Source organism: Lactuca saligna, chromosome 9, assembly GCF_052625555.1.
Source record: "Lactuca saligna cultivar CGN05327 chromosome 9, ASM5262555v1, whole genome shotgun sequence".
In the NCBI taxonomy this organism is placed as follows: Eukaryota; Viridiplantae; Streptophyta; class Magnoliopsida; order Asterales; family Asteraceae; genus Lactuca; species Lactuca saligna.
This window is the reverse complement of record NC_136425.1, coordinates 33,902,669-33,914,564: the sequence shown is the minus strand read 5'-3', so window position 1 is coordinate 33,914,564 and position 11,896 is coordinate 33,902,669. Positions and strand designations below refer to the sequence as shown.

General features: G+C 37.6%; 1 protein-coding gene across 1 annotated transcript; it reads right to left on the bottom strand.

The window, feature by feature from the left end:
- Positions 1-265: 265 nt before the first annotated feature.
- Positions 266-1,179, bottom strand: LOC145016192 (zinc finger BED domain-containing protein RICESLEEPER 2-like). Its single transcript, XM_078974587.1, has 2 exons — positions 1,091-1,179; positions 266-1,040 (listed from the first exon to the last, which is right to left on the bottom strand). Exons 1-2 carry the CDS (start codon positions 1,177-1,179, stop codon positions 266-268), a joined length of 864 nt encoding a protein of 287 aa, XP_078830713.1.
- Positions 1,180-11,896: the final 10,717 nt, after the last annotated feature.

The window sequence follows — 11,896 nt, the reverse complement described above, 5'->3', positions numbered from 1 at the left end:
AAAACCTCACGTCTTAAATCTAGAAAACATAGAAAACCATTACATAGTATGAAAATAATAACATGTCAAGTTCCAAAAGACATTCATAAATATACTCGTCTTCTTGGACCTACTCGTCTTCGTGCACCTACTCGTTCTTCTTGCAACTTCACTACTTCATCTTGATCAATTCTATATAAAAAAAAGTCAAATAATGTTAGTATTAAAATGAAAAGATATTAAATTTACAATAACTAAAATAATGAACAATAAACAATTACCTTTGTCAATTTGTTGATTTTCTTCCCAATCTTTTTTCATAATCGATTGTGTCACTTATGTTACACCGAATCGAATCTTGTGTACAAATTAAACTTTCAACAATCTTAGGAGTCAAAGAACTCCTAAACGGATCCAATACCCTCCCACTAGTGCTAAAAATGGATTCCGAAGCTACGGTTGAGACGGGAATGGCAAATACATCTCTTGCCATAAATGATAGAATCAAGAATCGTAGACTATTCACTTTCCAACAATCTAGAATACTAAACATTTCTGAGTTGTCTTCAACACTTTCTTGCAAATACTTTTCTAACTCCCCAATTAACTCAACTATGTTCAACTTCATCTTTTCTCTTAGTTTATTTCTCAGTGGGGGATTAGGTGCCATAAAATTCGAGTTTCGGCATTTCCCTAGTATTGATGATGAAGTGGTAGACTCGGCAGTACTTGAAGTAGAACTTGGAGAATGAATTCTAATATAATCATTATATAATTCATACATAGAATCCATGATATATTTCCTTTTGGCCTCCACCCCCTTTTCTCCATAACGATCCTTAAGTAGTATAACCAAATACTTTACTTTGTTCCTCGGATCATGAATCAAAGCAAAGTAGAGCAATAAATTCATTTTTTCTATGTTGCCAAAATAATTATCAAACTTCAATTTCATGGACAATGCAATATCACAAAGACTAGAATCGGAAATAGCATCATCCAAGAGTGTACGAATGGAATATATATCTTTAATGCATGTGTTTGATTTCACATAAAGTGTCCTGAAAATCCTCAAAGTAACATCATGAAAAGGTTTTAAAAAATGACATACATTCCTAACTCTTTCCCAATTGCTTGATGAAGGTATCTACAAACCCGCCTTTTCAATTTCGTATCGATAATCAAATTCCTCAAGATCATATCTCTCAAAAAAAAAATCGTAAGCTTGGGGAATTTCCAACATATGGTAAGTAGAGTTCCATCTTGTTGGCACATATCTCTTCAAATGTTTTGTTATATCGGGATTAGCAACCTTAGCAAACTCAGTAAACTTATGAATTGTAGAAGGTGATTGCCTAATCCATTTAACCTCCCATCAAACTATGTCAACCGCCTTATCAACTTTTTTTATGCCATCTTGCACCACTAAATTTAAAATGTGGGCAAAACATCGAATGTGCATCCATTTCCCATTTAGAAGACACTTGTTGGAGTTTTGAAAACTTTTTTTCAAGAAGTCAATTGCCACATCATTCACACTTGCATTGTCAACAGAAATTGTGAAAACGTTTTCTATTTCCCAATCCATTAAACATTTCTCAACCATTTTCCCAATATCAACCCCACGGTGTGTGACAACCGTCAAATTATTGTCAAGTCAAAGTCAAATAAAATCAACAAGTCAAACTGGTCAACTCAACTAACCCTTGTGTGCTAGGGTTCGTATATCTAGATTTCATTAACCTAAAACTATGGTAAGTAACGAACCAAACCGATAAAAAAATGTTGCATACTCATCAGGAGTGTGTAAGATCCTTAAACATGGCTTAACGGGGCTTACAGACCTTGCGTTGCGGAGCCAATCACTCAAAAAGGTCACAAAAGAAGCCTCTCTCAATCTCTTTCACTCTATCTCTTTCTATTAAAAATCTCTCCCAAATCTCTCTCAAAAGTTCCTTTAACTTTTTGAAATCATTCGGGTCATCCCGACCCTCAACAGGGTCAAAAAATGCTTAAAACGGGGTAAAAACGAGTAAAACAACCTTAAGGAACCGAAACCCCCTCATAAGAAGCGAACCCTCTTAGAGCTAAAGGTCCCTATAAGGACCGAACTGCTAAAGGACCGAAGCCTATAGAAACCGAAACCCTTCGGATCAAACCTCGCCTGAGCACCGAACCCAAAGGTCCTCTCGGACCGAACTTTGCTTCTTACCCTTTCGCTCCATTTTGCTTCTAATCCTTTCGGCCCATTTCGCCTTTGGTCCATTACCAGAAGGGACCGAACCTCAGCCCAGGATGAAGAGGTCTCGCAGGAAACCTTTTCCCACCCGGTTTTCGACTACGACTTCGTTTTAGGCCCGTTTTTCATCATTTTAACGCGAGATTTTCACCCAAAACTTTATTTTAACATATAAGGCTCCATATTTATTAATTAATCATGTTTTTGGGAATAAATATTATCCAAGATTATTGAGTGAAGTACTAGAGGTGGAGTGTTGACTCTTCTTTAGTCTATGACACAAGCAACCACCCATACCCACTCTATGACCAACCCACACCCCTCCCCACCATACCTAGTCACTTCCTTGTACTTTTACATCAATATCCAGCCATTCCCACGTCCTAAGAGCTGGACAACCCACCCTCTCTCCTCACACTTCCGTCATTCTCTCATTTTTCCTCCAAGGATCACACTCCAAATTCTCTCACCATTCTCTCTCAATTTTCGAGACTTCCATGGCTGATCATCAAGATTTCTTCAACTCTTGGTAGGTATAATTCATTCTTCTTATGATTATTACACATCCTTCTACTCAAAATCATAGGAATGTTACACAAACATTGTCACCTTCATGTTAGGTTCTCGATTGATCAAGGCATCTTCTAAGTGTTCTTGAGTTGAAGACTTATCTTCTCTAACATCCATCCTCTAAGAACACATAATGTGAGTTAATACCCCTACATTTTCATGTTTTCTTAAGTTTTAGGGGGGGGGGGAATACAAGTTAAAACACCAAGAACATAACTAAACTCATCCAATAACTTTCATCAGAAACATTGAACTCCATTCACAGACTGTTTTGGTCAACTTAAACATTTTATTTTTCAAAAATGTATTAGATGAAAATATTTCAAGTTATTACCTTTAAAATGACTACTTGCACATGTTCATACGATTTTTATACAATTTATGGCGATCTTTACAAAACTGCCTATCATTGTAGCTACGAATCTGGACCAGTCTATGAATATGGACATTTTAACACAAGTTAGAGACATATAAAAATTATGATAAAATTTATGAACAAACTAGACGCATTTTCTAAACTCCCAGAGTTTACGGATTCAGTTTTTGAATTCATATGATTTTTCTGTGATTTTTCCAAAACAGTGCAGAAATATTAAAAACAGGTTAACAGCTTACAACTTTCATTACACTTTGTAACATGTTGAGCAAAGTGTTAATATTTGATTGTTTCATGTTCTATCTATGTTTTCTGTTGTGGTATAATTATATACAAGAAAATACTCACTGATTTGTAATAGTCTATTGTCATTACAAACAATACAAGATAACACACGATAAACATAGTTATGTTTTTGCTATACATTCGACTCACATAAAATGAGATTCATTTGCATTACAAACGTTTTGGATAAACTATAATAGGTATAGTTTATGTTTCATATACATTACAAATAGTCATGATAAACTATAATAGGTATATTTTATGTTTCAATTACATTTCAAACTCATTACCAAAGGTTTTCAGTTCATATAAATGGTGTATGAATAAAAAGTATAGGTTTATACAAAAAGATGTTTTCAGTTCATATAAATGGTGTACGAATACAAAGTACGGGTTTATACAAAAGGGGGGTTTTTAGATCAGTTCACGTAAATATGTTAATGAATAAATTTGCGAGACATTCGCTTCGCGTTACCTCCAAAGTAACAAAGTCAAAATTCCTGTAAATTATAACCAGAGTATCATATAGGGAGAACGTGATATTTGTGTATAGATCTATATTGGGTTTGACAAACCCGCACCTTAGCTGCATGCAACAGCTAGACCGGCAGGTCTGTAGTGACAAGTGTCATTTAACTAGCGACACCTGAAGAACGTCGTATTATGAGGCCGACAGGTCATAGTATGGTTATAATAACTCACATGGGATATTAACAAAATATAAGATTTACGGGTTCTTACTTTTAAATTTAACGAGTTCAGGTCGATTTAAATTTGTATAAAAGTTCTTTAAGTATGGGAAAATACTTGTACATTTCGGTCTTGAATTTTAAGACTACAATACATTTTATAAGAGAAATATTGGATTTTTCTTGAACAAACATCACTTTTACAAAGAAAAGGATTTTAGCATCACAGTTAAAAGCTTATGAGCTCACCAACTTAATTGTTGACACTTTTCTTTCAAAAATACTTGTATTCTCAGGAATCAACGAAATCAAGTAACCACAAACTTTTGAGGATGGAACGCTACGACGTTGAACAACTATTTTATAATCATGTTGTAATCAATCATTGATATATGTAACACTTGCAACCATGTAATATCTTTTTCAATTATATTTATGATTGGTTGTATTGATTTGATCACTATTATACATGTTGTTATGATACTATACATGAAGTCCGCCACCGCCGGACGTTTCCACCATCCTTGGTTTGGGTGTGTGACACGGTGACTCTATTGATACAAAAAACACAACACTTTTTTTTTCAATATCCATTCGTTATCAATATAGTGGGTGGTGAGACACATATAACATGATTGTTGTTTAGAAGTCCACGTATCGATGGTCAAACATATTCTACGAACATTTTTTTAATAAAGTCATGAATTTTTTTTCTTTTTCATCTACAAACAATTGGTAGACATCCGTTGTGCTTGTACTTCTACATGGAACTTTATACAATGGTTGAGTAACACTATTGTAATACCTAAAGCACGCACCTTCTACAAAGCTAAAAGGAAGTTCATAAACTACCAACATGTGAGCTAGAGCTTTGCAACTCTCATTTTGATCAAATTTCCAAGCTAACAATTTGTTTTCATCACCATATTGGAAAGCTGGTTGTTTTTGTCCACCATTAAGTTTAGCCAAGTAAGGTTTACATCTAGTTAAATGATATCGTAGATTTTTGGTCCCACAAACACCTGATTCACACTTGTAATTCCCGCCACCACAATGCTTACATTTGCATTTTTGAAAACCCTTTTCGTCCTTATATGTTTCAAATTATTTCCAAACTTTCGATATTGGGTTGAATTCTTTAGTTTTTTTCTCTTTTTCTTGTGGAACTTGATCATTGGTTGAGTTGTCAACTTCAATCGTCTCATCTTCTACTTCAATATAGTCATCCGTTGTTGACATCTAAAACAAGAAAAAATAACATCTTAGCAAATAGCAATAAAAAATATAATAGAAATGTGACCAAGAAACATATTATCAAACTTTGATTTTGACTAATTGATACCACAATTGTCAGTTAGTTGTGGCCAAAAGATATTAGTGTTGTTGGTGGTCTTTGATTATTAAGCTCCTACAATTACAAATCGAATCACAATACAACATCAAGGATAAGTAAGTATCATATATTCCTATTTAGTTGATTTTTTTTTCATGTTTTTGTATTATTAAACAAGTAAAAAAGGACACAAGCTTAGTTTAGTCATGATCTTATAAGTTGACAATTTGTGAGTAAGATTTGGAAGGAACCCTAGACCTGGAGACAAAAGATGATCTCAAAATCTCATCTATCATTTTTATTTCGTTTTCCAATATATTTTATTTTTTTGGTAGTTGTTGTACACCAAGCAACACAAGTTTTGATTATAGTTGAAGCTTTTAATTTTTTTCGCTCGTTTAAATCAACTTTCACGCTGCCAATAAATGGGCCAAAAAGAGGGATAATAATAAGAATCAGTGTTTGTTGCATAAAAGGGTAAAGCTTGAACCATAGAGAAGCATGGAATTTGAGCAAATAGAATAGCGTGTTCGGTTTGCAATCTCAGTAGGATCTATCCTAAGGGGTATGTTAACATTGTTATGCTTACTTTCTCTATTACAGTAATTGGTAGAGATGAAATCATGAAGTTAAAATAAAAGCATTTGGTAGATATCATTTACTTTCAAACCAAGTTTGAACTTCAAACTTTGAATTCCAAATATCCTGGAGGCGACGACTGGCGAGGATGACTGCGACTGCGACTGGTGACGAGGCGGGGATGACCCGTTGCGGGTTGGATTTGATCAGTGATGAACGAAGATGTGATGCAAGGGTTTTGACGAGAAAATAGAACGAGCGAGGAGCTGGGATTTGGTCTTTTGGTGTTTTGGACGAACACGGAATCGGATAATTAACTCATATAGGAATAAAAGATATTGGACCATCATTATTTGTTTAATAACTTTTCGGGTAATCGGGTATATCCGAAACCCCAAAAACTTACCCTTTACCTAACCTGACAAAAAATCGGGTTACCCAGATACCCGAAATTTTGTACCCAATACCCGAAAAAATCGGGCGGGTAATTCGGGTAACGGGTATTTTCGATAGGGATACTGTATCCTATGGATAAGGATATTGAGAAAAAGAAGTAAAATACTAATATGACTTAGTCAAAGCACCTACTTGGACAAGGTGTTAAAATGTTTCAGCATGGAGAACTCCAAGAAAGGTGACTTACCTATCCAAGAAAATACCAAACTGAGTAAGACTCAGAGTCCGAGTATAGAGGTTGAAATAGCATAAATGAGTTATATACCATATGCTTCCGCAGTTGGTTCGATCTTGTATGCTATGACTTGTACTCACCCTGATGTGGCCTTTGCTTTGAGCATGGTCAGCAGATATCAAGGGAACCCTGGTAAAGCTCATTGCATTGCGGTTAAGAACATTCTTAAGTACCTATGGAGGACTAAGGATTGGGTCCTTACCCTCGGTGGGAGTAATGACTTGAGAGTAACATGATATAGCGAAGTGAGATTTCAAACCGACAGAGATAATTTCCGCTCTCAGTCAGGCTGGGTATTTACCCTGAATGGAGGACCAGTGACATGGAAAAGTTCAAAGCGTGAGATTGTAGCTGATTCAACATGTGAATCGGAGTACTTATCAGCAAGTGAAGTAGTGACGGAGGCGATATGGTTGAAAAACTTCATCGAAGACCTTGGAGTTATTTCATCCTAAAGGATCTTGTGGAGATTTTCTGTGATAATGAAGGAGTGGTTGCCTTAACCAAGGAACCGAGAGATCATGGAAGATCTAGGAATATCGACAGAAAGTACCACTTCATAAGACATGAAGTTGAAGAAGGTCACATCGTGGTGAATAGGATATCGTCAGAGGACAACCCAGCAGATCCCCTTACAAAGGGACTGACCAGGGTTAAGGACTTGCAGCATGCGAGGGGCATTGGGCTAAAGGATGATATTAGTTTTAGTGATAAGATAAACCGAAACTTATAATAGCTAAATTGTAATTAACATTTGATGATGAATAAAAGGAGTTTTATTTATAAGTAAAGTTACTGTCTTGTGTCAATCACTTACTATTGTTTCAATTTGCATGTTTTGACTTCTAGAATAATAGGACTTATCCAAACTATCTTCACTTGATCATACTTTGGCTGTAGGTATGAAAGAAGACTGTCATGAGTTGGCTTGTAGATTTGTCTAAGGAGTTAGACATATCAACATGTTTGCTACACCATTCATTAGTACTTCTGAAATAAGATTTAAGTATTGGATCAAACCGCGCTCACTTGAATCACTTCATGGAATTTATCACGAGTGATCGTTAGATGATAATATCATATAAGTCTTCAAACCTAGATATATGAGTTATTGACTACAAGTTGGTTGTGCATTGATGATACGAAAACACATCAGTACCTTGATGTTATAAAACGTATCGTTGTGCATGATTTAATGAGTAGTTAGTACAATCATATAATGTGAAGTTTATTCGTTCCTTTTTATCCTAAGAGGATTAAAAGCGATATCTTGGGCCCCTCGATGATTCTATCTTGAATTATGTGTCGGGCCTGGTTAGAACTAAATTGATGTGTTCAGTTATGTTCTATGTCAGACGAATTGGAAATCGGGAAACAAACTCCTGGACAATAAGTATGGCATTGTTCCATGTATTTGTTCAGCTGATATCTTGAGAACAGAGGATTATATGATCCCTTATCTAAGGTATGCGTCACTGACTGGGTCAAAGTTGACAATGGCTTTTGAAAGCTTACGATTGCTAATTTGGATCCTGAAGTCACATTGGCAACTACAGTTATTAGATTTATCCAAGTGGGAGAATGTTGGATTTGGTGTCTAAGCCCATAACTATAATTGGGATGTACTTGACCCGATAGTAGCATGGTCCTTTTGGGTTGCCTTCACCAGTGCAATTTGATAGGATTGATTTTTGAGAATAAGGTTATTTGTGATTTATTAATGTATTACAAGTATAATATATTGATATTATTTAATTGATATTGATCAAGAATTAATTTTCTAATTAATTTGTGATCAAAAGAGACTAATTAAATATATGGGGATTGATTATGTAAATCAATGATTCTTGTAATGTGGGCTAATGATCCATGACTATATAGTTGGGCTAAACCAATAAGATAATCCATTGATAGTCCATGGAGGTTAAACCATGGAGTATGTAAATGTGGAAAGTCATGGGTTATTAGGGTTTACAAAGTGTAACCCTACCATTTTCCACATTATAAATAGTAACCCCATAAGCCAAAATCAGCTACACACTCATTAGAGTCAAGTATCTTATTCTCTTAAAGCCCCCTCTTGCATATTGGTGTTTGTGAACCATTAGAGGCATCACACTTGAGGTGCTCAAGCTTTCAAAGGTCAAGAACTCTACCCTACTTAAGAGGTATGCATCCAAATTAAATTTTGTTATATAGCTTCAGTTGTATGCTAGCTAGGGTGAATGCTTTGGAACAACAAAAAGGCATGTATAATTAGAGAAAACACAGATCCAAAGCATTTAGGGTTGCATGTGTACCGTGCTAAAAACCCAACATCACATTACTAGCACATCCCCAAGCCAATGGTCAAGCAGAAGTATCCAATATAACGTTGGTAAATGGAATTAAGAAGTGCTTGGGAAAAGCTAAAGGCAATGGGGTCGAAGAGCTACTGGGAGTGCTCTGGTCATACAGGACAACACCAAGAGTGAGCATGCAAGAGACTCCTTTTAACTTAACCTATGGTACAGAGGTGATGCTGCCAGTAGAGTTGATGGTTGGGTTGCTCCGAATGACCCATTTCGAAGAAGCAAGCAATAAAAAAGACATAAGAGCAAACTTAGACCTCATCGAAGAGAAGCGTGAATAATGAAACATTCGTTAAACAGCCTACAAAAATAATGTGGAAAGGTATTATAACCAAAGGGTCAAAGAGAAATTTATCAAACTAGGAGATTAAGTTCTGAGGAGAAATGAGGCAAGCCACGCCCAACCGCAAGGAAAGGTGGGCTCCACGTGGGAATGATCGTATAAGGTCATTGAAGCCCAACGCAGCGTTGCATACGGGCTCGAAACGATGGAAGGAAGGCAAATACCATGAACGTGGAATGCCAAAAACTTAAGGAAGTTCCATTTCTAACTCGCCACTTAGATTGATCACCCGGGGGACGTTCGGTGTCGAAGGCTCAGCACACATAGGTATGCAACTTTACCTTTCCTTTTACAAAGTAGTCAATGTAACTACAAAGCTAAACATAGTTGTTTTGTTAAAGTACTCAGTGTATTTGAATGGGCATCCTATTAAAATACTCAATGTATTCAAATTTAAATACTTAGTGTATTTACAAGGCTCATAATAGCCATCAAACTAAAATACTTAGTGTATTTACAAGGCTCAAAATAGCCATCAAACTAAAATACTTAGTGTATTTATGAGGATCATAGTAGCCATCAAAATCAAATACTTAGTGTATTTATAAGGCTTAGAACAACCATACTTAGCGTATTTACGAGGCCAAGAACAACCACATTATACGGGTTACATCAGTACCCGACGCTCCAACGGGCATAATAGCCGGCGAACCCCCTACACCCTGCGATTAGAAGCAATCACCCATCACCAAATTACAAAGAAACAATAATAGGGGTCGAAAACAAAACCATGAGCACAAAGTACAATAGATCACAAGCGAAAACACTAAATATCATTCATATTGCAAAAAACTGAAGAGTTATTCCAAACAAGGCCAGGAAGGCCACCACTACCAACCGCTATCCAACCATACGATAACAAGTTACAAGAGCTTCACATTTTTCTTTCACACCCCTGAGGGGAAGCACACGGTACGTAAGTACCTTAAGAATCAACTGGGTGAACACCACTAACATCGCTTCTCACCACCACACCACCACCAGCACCACCATTAGCACCATTGACGCCACCACCGTTGTTGTCATCGCCATCATCACCTTCGCCATCACCACCAACTCTGTCGATTAGCATGCCATCAGGAATTTCATCAACATCATCCAGGATGCAAAGTTACCGCATACCCTCCATGTCCAAATGCCCCAAGCCCAGAAGAGAAGCATGATTCATAGTGGCAAATGCAAGAAGGGCATCATTGAGGCTCATAGTATGGATGGACTAGGACTCAATGGCATTGGGGGAATAAGAGCTGAAATCCACCTCAGCTTTGAGCTTGTTGTGGCCGGACTTTTCACCGGCGATGAACGCGACATGCTTGATCCGGCTAACAACATCAGTGAACTCCGGATGCTCAGTTAACTTCTCCATAATGCGCACAACTCCCACCTATAAGAGTCAATCCCGGTCATGCCGAGCAGCCTCTGCCTTAGCTCGAGCCTCCTCGAGGAGTTTATGATGATGACATGCATCAGGCTCCAGGCTCTCATTCTGAATCATGAGCCCTTCATTGGAATGGGTTAAGGAGTCTACTTTGGCTTCCAAGGCATGTTGAATTTCTTTTGCAACAACTTTCTCCAAAGCAAGTAAAGCATATATCTGTTCAAAGCCGTGAACATCCTTTTCGATCTCAGCAATCCGACGTTTCAGGTTGACCTCCTGGACACCACAACCTGTATGTGCAACTTCCATATCATTAAGCAGTTGGATTCGGTGGGCACCCACAACAAGATAGAGCATGTCCTGGGCAGCAACATAAGACATGTTATGAGCCAAGGTGGGGCTACCCATGGCCTCCATATCGGTGACAACAATAGGCGGAAGTGCATGGAGAACAAATTCTACAATATTGGTGTTGACAAACAAGCGAGATTCATTTTTCAAACTCCAAGCAGTAAGAAACACATTAGATCCAGAACCACCCCAAGGGGGGCCCTCGTAAGGTAGGGTTTGATGCAGCTCAGCACCCCCGAGACCGCCGGAGGAGAAAGATCAGAATAAGACTGCATGATAGTTTGAACAGGTACAGTGGGCTTCTTGATCGCCCCTCGTCCCCCTTGGACTGTTGCATGTCATCATCATGGATCACAACAATTGCCTCTGGCATACAAGAGATCGAGTTCAATAAACGAGTAAAGTTATGTCTCGACTGAACCACCTCTCGATGTTAAAAATATAGGTGGAGGTCTCCCCCATGGCCAAGACCTATTTCCTCTTAGAAATGACCAGCCGGATGTTAAAAATGATGTCATCTTTATTGTCCTCGACTACCTCCATATGGTCAGAACCGGCAGCAGAAGATGGAGAAACTGTCAAGATAGGCTGGGAGGCCAAAGGTGGTTCCCCGATAGTTGCCGAAGATCTTTCAACAACTGGAAAAACTGGAGAAGCAGTCACGGTGAGCCGATCGGTCCGATAAGGCGGAGGAAGCGTTTCAACTAGATCAGTTTCCCGGTGCTCCAGCTT